The sequence below is a fragment of the Hemibagrus wyckioides genome, linkage group LG13, assembly GCF_019097595.1.
Source record: "Hemibagrus wyckioides isolate EC202008001 linkage group LG13, SWU_Hwy_1.0, whole genome shotgun sequence".
Classification (NCBI taxonomy): Eukaryota; Metazoa; Chordata; class Actinopteri; order Siluriformes; family Bagridae; genus Hemibagrus; species Hemibagrus wyckioides.
In genome coordinates, this window is record NC_080722.1 from 7559890 (window position 1) to 7580000 (window position 20111).

A 20111-nucleotide genomic window follows, 5' to 3' on the forward strand; every position below is an offset into this window, starting at 1 on the left:
CTTAAACGTACACACACTGCCCGTGTTCTCGGTAACGTGCGAGTGTTGCGCTCCTGTGTCGCTGACATGTACCTAATTTTATTCTTCTCGTTCTGTCTTTTAGCAATTTATAACTATGATGCTCGCAGTGAGGAGGAGCTTTCACTGCAGATCGGGGACACGGTGCACATATTGGAGACGTATGAAGGTGAGTTTTATACACGCATGCACACACTTTCTTCGTTTGCCTGTGATGGATTCCCTACAGGTTTGACACCAATGGCATTCTGGGAAAATGGAGCCATATTTCTTTGTCAGCGAGAATAATGCCTTCACTCCATCGTAGCATGTGAGATTGGAGTCGGTCATATTCCATGAGCAGCCAGAGCTTGACATTTTTAATAATTACCCCTTAAACTTATTCAATTTTTATTTATTTATTTATTTACTCCATCCAGGCATTATTCAACTTGTGCATAAGCATGCTTGGCCCCGAGCACATACAATTTGTAAAAAATCATTAGCGTTGAATGTTTTGTTCAGAGCCTCAGAGATCATGTCACCGAGTGATTTATTAAACACATCCCCCAGATACGGGGAAATACGAGCGTTCACTTGTGCGTAGGAACGAGCGCTTGCATGCCGGTAATGAGATGCATATTGTCAGCGTAATGCAATCACAGCTGTTTACAATATCAGTAATGTATTACATCTTGTCTTGCAGGTTGGTTCAGGGGACACAGGCTGAGGAGGCGCTCAAAAAAGGTGAGCTGATTTACGAGGAGGTCTGGGCCTGAGAGATGAGTTATTAGCTTGGGCGAGGAACTCGAGTTTCCTTCAAGTGCATCTGGATATCAGGAGTCATTGTAGAGCTGATTAATTTTCAAATGGTTTTATTGAAATGGTGCAGTTGAAACGGGGAAATATATATATTTTTTTCCCCTCATTGCAGGGCATATTTCCTACCTGTTACATACATCTGAAAGAGGCCACAGTCGAAGGCAGTGGGTAAGTCATGTGACTTTTTAATAATAATAATAATCAAAATAATAATAATCAAAATAATAAAAATAAAAAATAATCATTACTAAAATTATTTATTTATTTATTTATTTATAGATAATTTGAGCCTTTCATTTCTTGCTTATCGTTTTAAAATGATCGTTTTGCACTTCAGTGAAGTAGAACAATACAGAACACTGTGCTGTGTCCCAGATCAATGTGTATAGTTTTGCCAGGCCAGACTTCTCGTATGCCACAGGCTATATTTTGATGCCTGCATTTTTTTTTTTTAATCTTATACCTTTAGGGTTTAAACCTTATTGATTTTAACCTTTTTGCGATTTACAATAAAAATAAAATCACTATAAAATGATGGAACCATCCAGAACCAATCACCCACAATACCTAAAGGAACACGAAAGTTTCAGGTTTAAGCAAATGAAGATGCAATGATAGGAACTGGCCTACTGCAGGCTTGCACATGCACATGAAGTGTAAGATTCTGTGCACCACACCCAAAAGATATCTTCAGGTTGTGGTATGAAATAGGCTTTCATTACGTAATGCTTTTCTTTCCCCCCCCCACCTTGTCCTAGTTCTGATCAGTACCGAAAAATTGTATTTACATTATTTCAGTTGTAATCACTGTAAACAAGCAGCGTGGGTATGCCTTCTTTCTCTCTCTCACACACACACACACACACACACACACACACACACACACACACACGAGGTTGAATTCAGCACAACAACCAGGGGCGGACTTAGTGATTTGGGGGCCCTAAGCAATTCCATGTATGGGAATCTCACGCATGTGCAGTACAATAGCAACGTTCCACTATTCGTGAATCTTTTCCGCGTTTGAAAAGATGTAATAGTAACGTTAAAATCTTAATGGTTATAGACAGACCATACAATATATGATAGAAAAGTAATAAGTACTATATGATTTATATAGGCTTCTTGGTATTGGTCGGGGCCCCCTAATTCCTAATACAACAACACTGATGTGTGGAGAAAAAAAGACAGAGTATGTTTAATTATTTTCTAATCATCATTAACATTACTGAGAGTGGAGCATGCGAGTCGGGGAAAAGGGGCGGGGCTTTCCGGGTAACAGTGCTTAAAAATCCCAACATAGTTCGAATCACCGGGGTAAATCATTCCAGATAAAGGTGTCAGGTCGGCACACTTTCTGTTATGGAAGAGAGAAAAACGCCTGCTTCTTGCATTTTGAATGATTTTTTTTTGTGTTAACTGTGTAAACATTGGCAGATCTGGTAATGCAGAATAATCTGAGTAAACATTGTTCGATATTGTGGCAGTGTAATATATTGTATATAGTTATATCTAGGATTAGGGTTGAAACTTGTACTGGGACGGTTTTGAGCTTAAACATCTACTGCATGAGAAGATCCTCTTTTCTGACGTTCTTAACACATCCGTCTCTGAGCTCTCGTTACTTTAAATGTTATCTGAGCGTAGAGGTGTGATGTGCGATACTTAGATACTAGTTCTGCTAGGCCAGAATTTCACTTTAATCCACGTTCACATCATCTCCCCGTTATACGAGAGACACAGAGAGAGAGGTAGGGTTTTGGTGTAAAGGAAATAAATTTTTAAAAAAAGCCATCTGGGGTGTTGAGCTTTGATTCTAGTGGCGCTGCTACTTGGTGAGTGAGTAATGGGAGCGCTGATTGAGAGCAGGTTTCAGATCAGCCATCCTCCAACATGACTGAAATGATCTGAATGTGCTGTGCAGAGAAGGTCAGGATTAATAATGGAGAGAGCACTTTTCTTTATTAAGACGAGATTGAGGATATGAGCTGAGTGTACTCTGCTGAGAGACTTCTCTCACACTCTGAGTGCGTCCAGGTCTCACGACACAAGCACATGCTTATTGCACGCATTTTTTTTTTTTTTTTTTTTAGAGGATTGTGTGCTTTTATCTGTTTATCTTAGGTGTCTGTCTATCTATAGACAGACTGACAGATAAATGACCGACAGATAGATGGACAGATGGACAAGCAGACAGATAGACAGATATATGATACACCTATAGACAGACAGTCAGTCAAGACGGACGGATGGATGGACGGACAGACATAGATAGACAGACGGATGGATGGATAGACAGAGACAGACAGACAAAGATAGATAGACAGACAGATGGATGGATAGACAAACAGATAGATAGCCAGATGGACAGACAGACAGATGGATGGACAGACACAGTCAGATTGACGGACAGATGTGTGGATAGATAGACGGACATTTAGAGGGATAGACAGACAGATGGACAGATAGAGATAGACGGACAGCTACAAAGCACACAATTCTCTAAGAAATGTTTATATATAATCTGTAATCCTATAGTTTGATAAAATATCATTCTCTTGTCCTGTTTCTTTTCGTTCTTCTATAACCCTCTCTATTTTCCAGACCAAAGGAGACGGTCATTCCCACAGAGCTGCCTCTGGTGCATGAGGTCACCACCACTCTGAGAGAATGGGCCTCCATCTGGAGGGACTTGTATGTGGTGAGTAAAAGTCTTCAGGTCATTAGTAAGATCTCCTGCGCTGGTGTAGAAGTGGCTCACAAAACGGCAGCGCAGGCAGTGGAGCTGGGGGTATGAATGAATCTGGTCAGCATTTAACACGTAATTACACACTTTTCTGATTTCACTGAAGCTACTGAAATTAACAGTGCTTAAAATAGCACTTGATCTAGTACACCCTATTCATTTGCTTTTTTTTTTTTTTTTTAATATTGAGTGCCAACAAATGAACAAAGTCAAGGCATATACCTAATAAAGATCATGAAATCCTGATGTTTTAGTGGGATATAGGCTCCATTATCATGCTTTAAATGCCACTGGTGAATTCCCACCATAACCCAGGTTCTTTTTAAATGTACGTTGAAAACGATTATTTTTTTGGATCTTGAAGTAATATGATTAACTGGTGAACATTACTATGGATAAATTAACAAAGAATAAATCTTCTGTCTTGAAGCCAATGATAAAACAACAATAAACACAAGCAGAGAAAATGACTCAAAGGGTCATAAAGCTTTCCTTAATGTTTCTTCAGTCAATAGCAGATTAAAATCTTTTGCTTGTTAACGTTTCAGATCTTAGTCCTTGAAATCCGAATCTAATTGCTAATACATTCTGACAGCAGTAATACACAGTGGCCTGCATCATCTGAGCCAAAAGTGCATGCAATGTCAGATTAATATTATTTTTTTTTGAGAGTTCATGTATAGTTTGCCATGCTGATTCTTATTAAAATTCACACTCCTGCTGTGTCAGAGTGAACATGGCAGCTTAATTAGCCCTCACTGCACTGGATGCACTGACTAAGCTGTGTGTGTGTGTGTGTGTGTGTGTGTGTGTGTGTGTTGCTTCTCTCCAGGGTGACAAGCGTGAGATGTTTAATACCGTTCGTGACATGATCTACGATCTCATCGAGTGGCGATCACAGATTCTGTCAGGAACTCTTCCACAGGACGAGCTCTCCGAACTCAAGCAGAAAGTCACCTCCAAGATCGACTATGGCAACAAGTATGTGCTCTCAGCTTCCACGTCCTGCGTTATCCTAACTATTGTGCTTAGCGATCATTCTGTCCTCGAATGTTTTCCCCACTGGGGTTCGAGTTGGATTGAAATCATCATGCAGTGTATATACTGTACTAATTTATGTAATGTACTTAGTTCTGTGTGTTTTCTTAATGTAGCCATTGCCTTTTATGTAGCACCGTGGTCCTGGAGGGAATGTTGTTTCACTTCATTGTGAAACTCACAAGCTGTATGGAAAAGCTTCATGACTTTGACTGTTAAGGTCTTAGCATGCTTCATACAGAGACATATTGCAAGCTTGCAATAACCCTTGCAGCCGTCCAGTCCACATTAATAATACGCTGAAGCTTTTTAGGGAATTTCACCTAGAGCCCTGAGCCTTATGTAAATCCCGACATTCGAAGCACGTTCAGGTTACACTCTGCCTATGAGGCATTTCAGTAATTAGTAACCCTGAAATTAAATGTAGACTGAAACAGAAACAATCCTCTACAGCATGCAGATGGTTTTGCCATTATTTATTATTTACATTTATTTATTTATTAAAGAACAGCTTAATACCCTGAAGCAAAGATAAAACTGCACCGTTCATCTGCTAAAAAAAAAAAAAAAATCCAAAAACAAAGTAAATAATTGTTATGCTGTTTTGCGAGAGCTGGATGTTTGTAGTATTTCCGAGCAGTAAGAGGAGCTTACCTGTATGCACAGTGATGGATGGTGTTATTAAACAGCGAGTGTGAACAAGTGAAGTGTGAACCATGTAAAAATGTCATGTTTGAAGAAATTGGTTAGAATTACAAGCCACTTGATTAAAAATGGCCGACACTTCCACCTCACAGCGAGAGACGCAGTTCAGGTGCAGGATTTGTTACCACGCAGCGCTGGGTGTGAGAAATGCTTTTGAGGAGAGCGTGAAAGACGCACGTTCTTCCCCTCCATTTATTTCAAGGTGGCATTAAATAAGTAGGTGGCCATGTTGACATATTATCCCCCTGTCACTTTGAAGAGGATAGGTTTCCTTCATGTCCGGGTTCCTGTTTGTTTTCTCAGGGAGTTTTTCCTTTGCCGCTGTCACCTCTGGGTTGCTCGTTTAAGATACTGCATGATCTCTTTAATCCAATGATGGGGATCTTTCCATTTTAACAGTATTAATCTTTTGGCAAGTAGTGTACAAAAGGCCAATGTGTTAAAATTATAGCCACTTAAGTGCATGTTTTGTGCTAATAAATTAATAGTTTATAGGGAATTAGTCCATACCGGTCTCTGATTATTTATTGCACTCACAATACCTAGTACAGATTGCAATATAGAAACTAATTGTACGTTTAAAATGGCTGAACTATGCACGTGGCCTATCGGTTATTGTGTTAATCCGCACACCTTCAGACATCCGTTTTTCCGTTTGCGTTCCTCTTTCTTGACTTTGTCTTGTTTTGTTCTGTTCTGCTCTGCTCGTCAGGGTTTTGGACCTGGATCTGGTGGTGAGAGATAAGGATGGGAACATTTTGGACCCAGACCTCACCAGCACCATCAGCCTGTTCCGAGCACACGAGGCTGCATCCAGGCAGATCGAAGAACGCATTCAGGAGGAGAAGGTAAAAACAAAAACAAATAAAGGAAAGGCTTCAAAAAGCAAGCAAATTCATGGATGTGAGTTTTTTTTTTTTTTGTCTGCGGCACTATCCGGATTTGGGCTTGTTCTCGCTTGACTTAGCCTGGGACACCTGCATCCCTTGATAGTGGTGTTTAAATTGGTTTGTGTTATTACATTAAAAGGCTTTGTGCTGTTTGTTAGATTTAAAATGGCACTACAGCTATACATGGCCTTTCTTTTTTAATAAGTAAAACAATTGATGACTAAATTACCCACCTCCTTTTATATGATGTATGAATTACAGTTGTCACATTCAGGGTCAGACTCTGTGTTTTCTTACTTGTTGCTTATTTCAATGCTCCACTGACAACTTGCACATGTGCTTTGCTTTGTTTTAAATAGTAGTAATTACATAATATCTTGAGTAACTGAATGTATTAGCTTCATTTTAATTTTTTATTATACATTTTATTTAAATTTCTGGAAATTTTTTCAGACTCCCTTATCCAGAGCGACTTAGATTTCATCTCATTTTATACAGCTCAGTAATTGAAGGTTGAGGGCCTTGCTCAGGGACCCAGCAGAGGCATCTTGGTGGACCTGGGAGTTAAACTCTCACCCTTCTGATCAGTAGTCCAACACCTTAACCACTAAGCTACCACATATAGAAAAATAATATTAAGCTATGAAATGTAGAGACGTGTCTTTACACATTCTTTAACCTTAAATCTTTGAGACTGGTATGAGTATCGAAGCTGGTCGAGAGTGAGCTGGTGCAGTGTGAAACTAAGGTTTAGCGACCAGAGGAATTCCCTTTCCAGAATCGTTAAGTGTACTTGTTCAGTTGCATAACGCATGTGTCCTATTTTTAACCCAGAGTTTTTTAGTGCATGTGGAAAATACCCAAAGCTAGTAGAGTTATGCAGGCTTAAAGATATTATCAGTTCTCATAATCACCCTTATTTCCATAATTATTTCTTATCTACGGTTAAAACGTGGCCTTTTAATAGAAAGTGATAGATTGTGTAGTTTTCCCTTAGTCACCATGTAAAAATGTGCAAGCGTCGATTTGTGTAACACTGTCTTCGATGGAACGAGACCTGTTCCTTTGACGAAACCCGTTCAGAGAGTGAAAACGAGACAAGATCAGCTTTCGGTCTGTCAGATCAGCCTTGAAACCTCTCACATCCACGCTTACACTCTCATGCATGCTCACTGAGGTTTAGTGTCACCCTCCCCGTCTCTCTGTTTTTCACCAACGTACGCGTACACATGCGTAACACGCTTGCCCTGCAGCATCGCTAGTGGGGTCTAATCTGAAATGCAGGACTCACAAATAGACAGGAGTGAAGCTAGATAACCTCAGATGTGCGGCCTGTGGTTGACGCATGATCTCTATTTCCATATCTGCTTTGGGAACAGACTGAAGTGTACAGCTGATGTGACTGGGGCTTTTTTTTTGAGAGAGAGAGAGAGAGAGAGAGAGAGAGAGAGAGAGAGAGAGAGTGTTCACACACACACACGTTGCATCATCTGCTGTGTTTATATTACACAAGAACATTAGAGAAGCAAGAATTTGTGGCAGTTGTTTTTCCTCAGGCATTTTAAGTTTCTTTAGTTTGTGTCGAATTTTCATATGTTCCAGACTCATGTTCACGAGCGGCAATGGATGATGACACTGTGGTCATCATGTATACACTGAAGTCAGGGTCTATAAAATGACCAGGAAAAGGACTACAAGTTTACCAATTCTCACACAGTACTCAGTTTTCAGATCCACTTTTTTATACAAATTTGTTATTTAACAGAATCATCCATCAAGGTAATGAATAAAAAATACAGCTAGTGGATTGTGTTAGCATTGTGGCTTTAATTCTGGTTATAGGTGGTTTTTTATCTTTGCTTGGTACAGTTGGTACAAAATGTGTGAAGAGCAATCTCTGGTCCTCTTGAAAATAGACTAGCTCCCATCATACCATGGTGCAGCGCTTGTATGCAGAGTGATTGGTTCAACTTCTGTTTTAGCTTTTGTGGTGGCAGGGAAAGGGTTAATGTGGTCAGCACAGGAGATAAGAATGTCTTATTGATAAAGCAAGCCACACTTTCTGGCCTGTAATTAGCTCAACCATGTGGTGAGAGTGCTGGCATCCCTGTGAAAAATGCACTCTTCTTGCTCTTTAAGCGCTTGTACCAGAGCAGAAAATAAATAACTGACCCCAACACCTGGCATTTTGCACAGCTGTATGGAATTGTGTAGCTGATCAGAAACAAATGTAAAAGTTGTTTTCCCAGGACCTTGAATCAGGTCTTGGAAGTGAATAAAAATGTTCTAGGTCTGTAAATGTCTCTCTGTCTCTCTCTCAAACACCCTCTAGTCTCAGAGGCAGAATCTGGATCTGAGTCGACAGGCCAAATTTGCCTCCACGCCATCCTTTGCTCTGTTTGTGACGCTGAAGAACGTGGTGTGTAAGATCGGCGAGGATGCCGAGGTACTCATGTCCCTCTACGACCCCAACGAGTACAAATTCATCAGGTAATTCATTCAGAGACGCACTCGACACTCATTGCAGTACTGAAACTGCTGTACGTCGACCAGTCCAGTGCCTAGCTATAAGCATAACTTCCTGTGCGCATTGCACTCTAAACCAGGTCGCAAGCACAAACCCAAACTACTTCCTAAAATAGAGCATGCAGACTTTCAAGCCACAAGGCGTATCGTGTTTATAAATACATACGTAGAACAAAATAGTCTGTGTGTGTGTGGTTTGTGCTCATACGCACAAAATGAATGTGATTGGGCTCTGCTTTTTTTTTTCTTCTGTTCTTGGATTTAAACCTCTTAAAAAGGGAATAATGTAGACGTCTGAGCTGATCTCTGATCATCATGTCTGATTTTTAGGCTTTCAGAATTCTGTTGTGTTCAGAATGACTTCCTGTGATGTGGACATGCTTTTGTGCATCTTATTTAGTAATATATTATATATTCAAAAGCATTTTGCAAAATTATTGGCACCCCTTAGCATATGTACAATAAACAATCTTTGTCATCAGTTAGGGCTTTGAACCCAAACCAGACAAATCACATGGTTAATCTGTGGGAAGTAGGCTTGCTGATCAATATGTGTTGGCCATAACATCAAGTTTGTTTCATGCCTGGACAGCACATGTCTAGCATTCCTGTTTACCTGCATATAAATGCAAATTCATTAAAATATATATATATATGTTTACACACACTCACTGTGATTGATAGACAGTCTGGGACAGTGAAGTGAAGAGATTGATATTAAGGATCCTTCAGTACACTGTAGAGTAATGAGTGTAAAGAAGTCCACAGTGATCACTGTTTCAGAATTGTGTTAGGTATTTGAGTTCTTGTCGTATGAAAGAAGCCCTTTTCACTACGTTTCTCTCCTTTTTCTCAGTGAGAACTATCTTGTCCGGTGGTCCAGCTCCGGTCTGGTCAAAGACATCGATCAGCTACACAACCTGCGAGCCGTGTTCACGGTGCGTATCCTCGCCATCTCTGTTGCTCTTTGCTCATTTGTCTAAATAAATTCAAGTCTATTGTGTTAGATGGTAAAGACCTCATTCAGTTCACTACCTTGCGACACTCCACCACACACACACACACACACACACACCCCCACACACACACACTCTATATTCCTAAAGCCTTAGTGTGACTTAAATGTTCAGGTTTTTAATAAATGTCACGTGTTATAGAAATAGTTCCCTTTCTCTAAATTCAGGTAAACATTTAGACAATGAATCAACCGAGCGTGACGTTTCACCAGGGAAAGCATTGTGTCCCAGTTGAGTAATTATAGTATTTATGAAGTTAATTTGTGTTCTTTTTTTTCTCCTAAACATCATAATTACAGTATTGTGGCACACTAATTAGACCTTAATCAAGAGACCATGGAATCAGAGCATTAAAAGAACTCGCAGCTCAGATTGCTTCAGATTTCATGAAGAGCCGTCATTAACCGTTATTGATTAAAATATTGTTCGAATAGTATATTATCCCGTAGCCACTTTTCCACCGGCTTCACTGGAGAGCAGCAGCTGCATCCCTGTGTGAACACCGCATCCCATACGCGAAATTAGGCACTGTACCAATCAGACACCATTAGGGCATTACAAATTTACTCTGCATAAGAGCCCACTTGTCGAAAATTTACTCACTCTGGAAAAGGTCCAATCAGTGGATCAATCATTCCTCTGTCAACCTGCAAGAGAAGAAATAAACTACACAGTGTTAACAAGACACTTGATCTTGGCACATCTGCGCTAAGCCTAGAGGAGATTCCAATTTTCTTTCAGAAGCGTTCTTTTGTCCTCCTTTTCAGAACCAAGGAGGCCACATGTTTGTTTTTTTATGGTGTAATGAGATGTGTGTTTGTGGTTGCCGTACAGGATCTGGGCAGCGAGGACCTGAAGCGGGAGAAAATTAGTTTTGTTTGTCAGATCGTCCGAGTTGGGCGCATGGAACTGCGAGACAACAACACTAAAAAGCTGACGTCTGGGCTCCGAAGGCCCTTCGGAGTGGCAGGTACGCAGTTATTATGCACTTTTTCCAGAGAGGTTTCAGTAAACCTTCTAGAGATCCAAGTATCTGTAGCTGTACTGTTGATTTCATAGACGTCTTTAGACTTTCCACTTTTTAAACACTTATTTTCCATGTTGTATTTTTCCATGTATATATTAACTGCAGCACCTGCCTATTGGAAAGATGTAACGCAGAATGGCAGCAAGTTCAAATTTAGTAATTCAGTTTGCTGATGGAGTGTCTTAGCAGTTTCCCATCACATAATCTTTACGTCAAAGTAAGAGTAGTTCTCTGCAGATTGTGAGGAAAACTTCTGCGTAATATTATTATGTTTGTATAAGAAACATCAACTGAATGGGAAATAATTTTTGAGTGCAAGATGCTCCTGAATGGCAGGAAGGGTGCCATTACTTTATTGAATACTGAGCTCAGTTTGAATGTTGATAGACAGCATTAAAATACAACAGTAGAAAAAAATGTTTGAAAAGAGAGAAACTCTTGAGTAGAAAAGTGATGCTAGCCAGAGACATTAAATTGGTGCAATGATACTTTTGACCAATCTCTGGCTTGCGTTACTTGTAGCTCCACTCACGTGTTTCTGTTTAATTCGATTGAACCTAGGTCACAAAAATCTTTGGTTTGATTTAAAGCCTTCAAATTCCTTAGTGAGAAATTTTGGATGCCTTTCTGTTAAATATTAGAAAGGATTGAATGCAAAAATACAATTTTTGTATAGAGTTATCTTTCTAAGTATAGCGTGAGGTGTGTAGTTCAAGACCAGCAACTACAATGAACTTTATCGAGTGTGCGGCAGAGGGAGTGAGCGAAGAATCTTGTTTTGAGGCTTCTCGTCTAGTTGTGTGAAAATCTTTGATAATCAGAGGTCACAGGAACAGAACGAGGAACCGGAGAGATTTCTCCCTGGTGGCAGAGATGGCTGCTCCACAGTAAACTAATTAGATTGGCTCTCAGCCCACTGCTCATCACCAGAGAAAATCAGTCCTCGTTCCTTCGTCCGATAAAAAGGAGATTGAACTCAGTGGGTTCATCTTGGAGTGCTCATTGGCACAAATGTGATTGCTTTTTTCTCTACGCAGCCAATTTGTCAGGCTTTATGCTGTGATCGTATGTAATGCCTTCAGAGACACCAAAATGCATCCAGTGTGCTTAGGATACATCAGAGGTGTAACAAAATCCCATTATCTATCCAGGCTTCCCAACATCTGCATATGTTTAATGCCCTATATATTCATACTTTATTCAGATTTAAATTTGAAGTGGGTGTGGCCTAAACAAGGAGCATGTGTGGGGGGAAAATATTGCAAAATTACTGCGATTGAATGAATTAATGCTGTACATTCAAGTTACATATTCAAGAACATATTTGTCATGCCATAATATGACAATTATGTCATATTCCTGAGAAATTCATATCTGACCGCTTGCTTGTGTCCTCACATTTGACTGTTTGCTGCATGCAGCGGGATTCAACCAAACCCTCTAGTAACCTTTATAGCAACCTTTCGAGAGCGGGGGGAAAGTGCTTCCTATGCGTTCATGTCTTTGTATACATGTAGGACACACAATTTATTCATTCTGATTAATCTAATTGAGTGTTATGTTACATCCCTAGGATACTCTTACAGTATTATACTCTTACAGTGTTCTAATCTGACAGGGTGTACAGACAACCTTCACTCTTTGATGTGGGCTTGAGTGGTGTTTTTTCCCCCAGGCATGTGGGAACGGTGGAGGATGTGGGAGGATGTGCAACTGTCAGCTTCAACATCAAATAGGTTTTTGAAGTGGGAAGGAGAAAAGCATCATTCCCCCCCCACCTCCCATCCTCCTCACCTTCCTCTTCACCTTTCTAAAAAGAATTTCTCTCCAAGAAGCTGAGTAAAATGGCACCTCAGCAGTGACGCTTTCATCAGCACCCCGCTGCCTCCATAACCCACAAGTAACCACAAGCTTTCGCTTGGCAGACACTCATTGTGGCCAAGAACTGCCTACTTTCACAGAAGGAGGCCATTTGACTGATGTTGCAAACAACCACCGAAGCTGTACATCCCGTCCTGCAGTAACTTTTTCCTTTCTTTTTTCACAGTAATGGATGTCACCGATATCATCACTGGCAAAATGGACGACGAAGACAAGCAGCATTTCATCCCTTTTCAGCCGTGAGTATGAGTACTGAACATCATGGATTATTGCCACACGGATGCCACGTGGATTATTGCATTATTTAAAGAAAACTAAATTAGTGTTTCAAAGCTTTTTTGACTAGTTGTGACATGGACACCAGTATACCTATGGGGGGAAAAAATAAACACCCCCAAAAGATAGGATTGGTCCGATCTGTACTCAGCCATTCATCCAATTAGACGCTCTGTAGGTCTTTACTCTGCAGTCACAGCTCAGTAACAGAAAACAGGTTGAGAAATAATGGATGCTGCAAATTAATTAAAAAAAAGGAAGAAAAGTTGGGATTTTCTATTTTTAAAATTATTATTATTATTATTTGGTCATTTCTTTAATTCTAGATTTACAAATTATTTATTTCAAAATTATTATAAAAATTAAGTTTTTAATTGATTAAATAATTAAGTAATTGGTGCAGTTTAATGCCAGAACATCTTGATACCTCCTTTCTAAAATTGTTTTTTTCTAATTAATGTAAATCTATCAAGAAGTGTCATTTATAAGTAAATTAATTACAAGCCGACCACTCAGGAGCATCGATTGATGTCTTTATCACTATTAGCACCTCTGGTGGTCAGCCTCATTGGCCCAAATCTCTAAAAACACACTGGGACTTTCAACACAACCATGAGCACAGAGTTCTCTTTATGGACCCAAGAATTCATTACAATTTTCACTTCAGCCTTCAAACAGTGCATAACAGATGGAGAACAGGTGTATAAAGTGCCCTGAGCTGACCGTTAACTCTTAACTCTTGCCCTGTGCCTCAGGCTTCCTTCTGGGTCACACACTATAGGGTTTCTGTGGTTTGAAGCTCCTGGTACGTGATTAACTGTAGCCTGGACCACTTGTTCCTGCCTGTTACCTCTTGGCTCAATTAAGCAAAGCTCATTACCTCCTGTCCATGAGGAGCGATTAACCCTTTCTCTCTCAGGATTCTCACTCTAATTGGAGCTCTTATAGTCCTCCTTTTGGCATTTTTAACCCACTGGATAAGACTGGAAGCAATTACAGCTCCATGCATTCCTCTGATAAGATGCATTCCCACAGATGTTATTTATGTAAAAGCATACATCAGTATCAGTGTGTTTCTGGTCTCCCTGGACATGTAGTTTTGGGAGCAGTCCAGTGTGGAGGATGTGCTGGTCATTAACTGCAAAGGCAGAAGATGGGACTTATCATAGAATTTGAGTGTTTTCCTGAGGTAATGTTGTTTTCGAGATAATGGACTGTTTTGAAATGAAGTTTGAAAGGTGATTGTCAGGAAAGGTTGGTATTACAAATGTTTGTTGTTTTTTTGCCTTTGATGCTCTCTGTCTTGTTTCTATAGTTATTTCTCAGAATAAAGCTGACAGAACTGAAATTTTTTTTTAAAGACCAGGATCTACATAGTTGAGGTTGGGTGTTAGAGGTGCCAGTATTTATGGTTTAGCTGTAGCATTTAAGAGGAACGAGGAACATTTTAGGAACGAGTACATCAGAGGGACAGCTTTAGGAACGAGTACATCAGAGGGACGGCTCATGTTGGACGTTTGGGGGACAAAGTTAGGGAGGACAGATTAAGATGGTTTGGACATGTTCAGAGGAGGGAGAGTGAGTATATTGGTAGGAGAATGTTGGACATGGAGCTGCCAGGCAGGAGGCAAAGAGGAAGGCCAAAGAGGAGGTATATGGATGGAATAAATGAGGATATGAAGCTAGTGGGTGCAGTTGTTGATGCAGAAGATGGGGATAGGTGGAGAGAGATGATTCGCTGTGGAGACCCCTGAAGGGAAAAGCCAGAAGAAGAAGAAGAAGAAGAAGAAGAAGCTGTAGCATTTAAGATATTTAACTCTTTACTATGGGGGTGTGTAGGAACCCTATGAACATTTTTTTTTAAAACATAAAGAAAAGCTGGATGTAAAGCCACTGCACAGAAGGGCGTTAAAGACATCCATGTATTTTGATTCGTTACATTTCTCTTATGTTTGTGAACCAATAGACAGGACGATGAGGTGGTAGTCTCTGGTCCATGAATCTGCATAGTAGAACATACTAAATATTTATGCAGATAGAAAGGAGAGGCTTGTTAACCAGGCGGTTTGTGGTGATATTCGACGTTTCTCTCTACTTGGAACTTGGATTGTTTTTCTTAGCAGTCTTGGCACCTCAAAGGTAGAACAGTTACATTTGTCACTTTTCACATCCTTATTGAAACAAATCTCGCTTCCTGCCCTGCGATTCCTAGTAAGTAAGCCTAGGCAGTTCTAGGACATTTGAAATTAAAAAGAGGAAATTGAGGCTCATTGGATGCGCTTTTTTTTTTTTTTCTCTCTCTACTCGTATTGTGACTGGCTAGACGTTAGACTCGGCTTTGTTTATTGCTTGACGAATAGGTTTTCACTTTGCTGCGTTTTTAATCCGATTTTCCCTTTCGCTTTAGGGATGCACAGATTATTTTTTGCATCATATGGTTTTTAATTACATAATTTAGCTGAAGGCAGACATTAGATCAGAAATGGGGGAATTTTTACATACTTTAATAGACTTTATTCTTTTGTTTACCCTTTCTTACGTACATTTATTACATTTGTTAGACTTTTATTCTTACTGGACCAGCTTCAAAATAAAGTCCAAACCCTGAGTATGAAGCGAGCACTTTGAAACAAAATATTACTACGAATCGTTTTCTTTCAACTTATTTATTTCTTTAAAGCCTTGAACTAAACGTTACTGGTGCCATTCACTCATGTTAGTTGCTTGATCTAGACCTTCGTAAGCAAGGAATTTTATGTACCTGGAAGTGAAATGAATTACCCCCTTAATACCCCTGTGTTTACTCGTGTATGTGTTTTTGTTAATCAGTTCATTCTCTATTAAGAATATGTTGTAACAATGCAACGTCCAGCTAAATGGATCTTATGCATGCTGAAAAACCTGGATCTTTCTAGAACACGGTGTGGCCGTTCATGCACATATACAGAGTGCTGTTTTGTTTTTTGCTGCCCCATGCTGCAGCCAGAAGTACATCCAGTGCTTCAAATCATCATTGCAGATTTTCCTGTGCTTTAAACATAAATAAATAAAAAAATACACCGCACCTGGTGGTGACAGGATGAGTTTTAGTAACCGAAATGTTTGTGCAATTACAGCCCTGTGTCAGAAACCTGAAGACAAAATTGAGGACTGTAGCCATGCCTCAGAGGCTGAAAGACTTTTAGCTCCCAAAATTTGTACAATCTGATTTTTTTTAAAAAGATTTTCTGTAGAAATGTTTGTTTTTGTGTTTGAGTGTGTGCGTATCGTCTCTCTTGGCTCCTGTGTTTGCCTGGCCACACACACACTCAGACACTCTCTCTCCATATATTCAGCTCTGGCACTAACACATTTTCTAGCTTTTGTGCTTTTTACTAAGTTGCATTTTAACTGTAGTATTCACACAGCGCTAGTGTTCCACTATAGCAGCACTCTTTTAATGTGTCTCTCTCTTTCTCTCTCTCTCTCTCTCTCTCTCTCTCTCTCTCACTGTGAGTCTGTGTCCTGTCTAAGATGTGAGGGTCGGTCCTTCTGGTGCTGGGGACATGAGTTTCAGCCGCTGTCACACGCCCTCAGGGCAGCTTCTTGTCCAGCATTAGGACACGTCTCTTCAGGCTTGTGTCTTGTCAGGGCTCAGAGTGGAGTGGGCATGTCTCTTAAATTGCACTCTCTCTGTGTGTCTCTTTTATTACCCACCCTTGATCACTGTGTGCTAACAAAATGGCTTTTGTCTTCTGTCACGGTATTTGCATCACTGTTTTGGTCTTTCCCCTCTTTTCTCTCCCCTTCCTCCCCCATTCCCTTTTATCATCCGCCTTTCCTTCACATTCTGCTCATCTTCATCCTTCACTCTTTGTTCTTTTTTTTTTTTTTTTTCCCCCCGTTTGTCTTTCTTTATCGCTGGCTCTTTCTCTACCCCTCCCTGCCTCTCTCCCTCCCTGTGGTGTGTTGCCCGTCATCGTGTGTGAACTCCAGGCTTGCGCTGGATGACGCCATCCGCCACAGGCAGCTGAACATCTCCCGTTTTTCACCCAGGGTGGCAGGAGAGAACGACTTTCTCCAGAGCGTCATCAACAAAGTTATCAGTGCCAAAGAGGTCAATCATAAGGGCCAAGGTAAGATGCACCTGCAGCACAAACAGTCCTATATACAACTCGCATACACTCACAGTATGTGGTTCCTCACACCAAGCGTGGTTACAGACATCTCATTATCTGCATATGAGCGCTTCATTATAGCTTCTGTTTGCATAAATAAGTAAATCAGTGGAGGTTCTTCCTTTAAAGTTCTGCCTGAAATGCTGACAAGTCAAATGCAGTGATGCCAGAGAAGTTTTATTCCCCTCCTTCCTGCTATTTATTTCCTCCCCGCTGTTTAATCTTTGCTCTCCTGTCAAATTTAAACTGGTAATGAGCATGTAAAGTCTGGAGATGAGCTTACAACCTCATGAAAAATGCACGGCTGGCTCTCGCAGGCCTTCATGGCTAAAGAATCTTCTTATAAGAGAGCGTTCACAGGTGTTCCTGAGCAATGTCAGAACTACAGGGAGGAAAAATAACACCACACACACCAATCAGAGCGACATAGTAAGTATAGTCGATCCAAGGTTCAAAAGAAATTCACCCCTATATTTAGATTTACATAGAATTCAGTGTGGTACTAGAGTTCAGTATTTAATTAGTATTCACTACTTAATGATTAGAATTCACCGTTTTTAATTTTTCAAGTCAAGTTTTTGTTCGTCAAAAAATAATCGAATTCAGTAAATGATTAGACTGCAATACTGTAATTTAAGACTTGATTATCATATCAAGTTGATTAGAAAATATTACACAATTCAGCATTTATAAATCAGACATGATTATAGTTCAGTATTAAAATGTTGTTTGTTTATAATTGAGCACTGCGTTTCAGTATTTGATTATAATCCATTGTTAAAATCCAGTATTTTACTCTACTTCACTACAGTAGTTCAGTATTTGATCATTTTGTGAACACAAACCTGAGATTATTTGCCTCATCAATAAACTACTCCAGGATCAGTTGTGAGTTTGGACTGAATGCAGAAATACACAAGTATATTCCTCTAATATTAAAATTAACCTTTTGGACAGAAAACTAACAAAAGATTATTCGAAGAAAGCGTATAAGAGTTTTAACCGATGAAATGGACAATTACATGGTCAGATTCCGAGACAGAATAAAGCCTCACTCAATGAGTATGTGTGTGTGTGTGTGTGTGTGTGTGTGTGTGTTTAGCGTGGTCTGGCCTCTCATTACTTCACTGCGCTCTGCGTCATGTTTATGCCAGCTGGAGAGCAGCAGGTTCACCACCAGCTGGATTTGTTATGACGTACAAACAAACTGTCTGCTGGTGTCATGTCACATGCGTCTCTGCAGCACTAAATGCTGCCCATGTCTCCCACCTTCCCCCAGAGAACACCACAGAGAGAGAGAGATGGACAGATAGACTCGGGTTTAAACAAGATACCTTTTCGGCTCATGGAGGCATAATTGTTTATAGCGTAATCATGGAACATTTGAATATCTTGTGAGGAACAGCGTTAAATATGATCTGGAAACTGAGTTCAGGAGTTTGAGACGCATCTTAGATCATTCTTATCAAAACAAACTCGCAAAGCAATTACCTCCATGCAGATCATATTTCAGTGGCAGTTCATTTCATTTAGCTCATTATAGAATATTCCATTTTCCTCTTATTTGAAAACACACACACACAATGCATTTAACTGTCTTGAATTGGTTTGGTAGCAATGAATCCACACTGCTGTTCTTAATTGTTTTATAAACGATTGCTAATTGTGGTGTTGTGAAATAGTGCAGCTTGGCTGATAGAAGTTGAGTGTGGAAGTGAGAGAGAGAGAGAGAGAGAGTGCACAGAGATGTAATTAATGAGAGGACAAGTGTAAAGAACATTTAAATGAAGTCTCAGTGCATAGTAAATAGTGTCATGGATGTGCGTCAGTGATGTACAGCGGTACTTTTGCATGTGCAGTGTCTTGCGTTTAGGTTTTGTGCGGCAGAATTTGGTGCTAATGACTTATTTAGACCTTAATGAGTAAAAATATGTTTAGTGAATACATTTCATGTGTTTATTCATGTGTATTTTGAATCCTGAAGTTGGGCATGGAGTAAAGCGGTGCTAGCGGATGTCTAGCTAATTATTTGGAAGTGCAAAAAGGCTGATATTTTTTTTGGTGATTTTAAGACAAGTTGTATTTTCAAAATAATCTCAAAAAGTTCTCAAGATCATAATTTCCTCGTGATCTCTTTATAGCAAGATCTTTTTTTTTTTTTTACGGACATTACATTAGTAACGATAGCATACTACTCGTCACCTCCAGCACCACCGCCCTGCTTACACTGCTGACTCATGACTGTGCTGCATAACAGGGTTCAAATCACATCATCAAGATTGCTGATGATGCTACAGTTACGGATCTATCCGGTCGTGCTGAGTCAGCTTACAGCGAGGACGTGCAGGCGACAATCCATCACTTAATGTTGATAAGACTAGATGATTGTTGACTTCACGGGGCACTGGAATGGATCATTCACTACTCCACATCAATGAAGTGCCGAAATCTTCACTTTCCTGGGTGTACACATGAACAGAAGACCTCTCTTAGACTTGCCTAGCCAAGAAGACCCAGCAGCCCCTCCACGTCCTGCCAAGGCAGCCGCCACCAACCGTGCCCCCTACAACACACCTTAATAATCCTATTAAAGAGTAACAATAGAGAGCATCGTGACCAACTGTCTTACCATCTGGTGTCCGAGACCCTTGAGATCACCTGGGTCTCTCTCTACCACCTCCTTCAACAAGCTCTGCATCCAGCATTAAAGATTGCCCCCCCCCCCACTGTACCCAGTGTTCTCCCAGTCCTCTCACGGATTTTTAAACACTCCTACCATCTGGCAGAAGGAACACCACCACTGCTTGTCAGTCTGAATATTCAACATACCCTTGCCCTCCAACACTCAGCAGGACTAATCAAAACCTCCCAGCAGCTACCATCCTACATCTATCACAGCATACCTGCAATTTGTAATTCTGCTATCGGACAATATTATTACTCTCAGTATACTATTATGACTTTTTTTTTTTTTTTTTTTTTTTTTATTGCAGCCTTCACGGTCGTTTGCTGATACAAGTCAATAGATTG

General features: G+C 40.2%; 1 protein-coding gene across 2 annotated transcripts in view; it reads left to right on the forward strand.

The window, feature by feature from the left end:
* The window catches only part of dock1 (dedicator of cytokinesis 1), a 268380-nt gene that overhangs the window by 40949 nt on the left and 207320 nt on the right, over window positions 1–20111 (forward strand). The window contains exons 2-12 of one of the 2 annotated variants that reach the window (XM_058405904.1): window positions 104–187; window positions 704–744; window positions 932–987; window positions 3424–3520; window positions 4398–4546; window positions 6021–6156; window positions 8531–8688; window positions 9581–9662; window positions 10575–10710; window positions 12815–12887; window positions 16900–17039. In XM_058405904.1, coding sequence (XP_058261887.1) covers window positions 104–187; window positions 704–744; window positions 932–987; window positions 3424–3520; window positions 4398–4546; window positions 6021–6156; window positions 8531–8688; window positions 9581–9662; window positions 10575–10710; window positions 12815–12887; window positions 16900–17039 — 1152 coding nt within the window. The remainder of the gene's footprint in view (window positions 1–103; window positions 188–703; window positions 745–931; window positions 988–3423; window positions 3521–4397; window positions 4547–6020; window positions 6157–8530; window positions 8689–9580; window positions 9663–10574; window positions 10711–12814; window positions 12888–16899; window positions 17040–20111) is intronic. The other variant, XM_058405905.1, reaches the window with a different exon arrangement.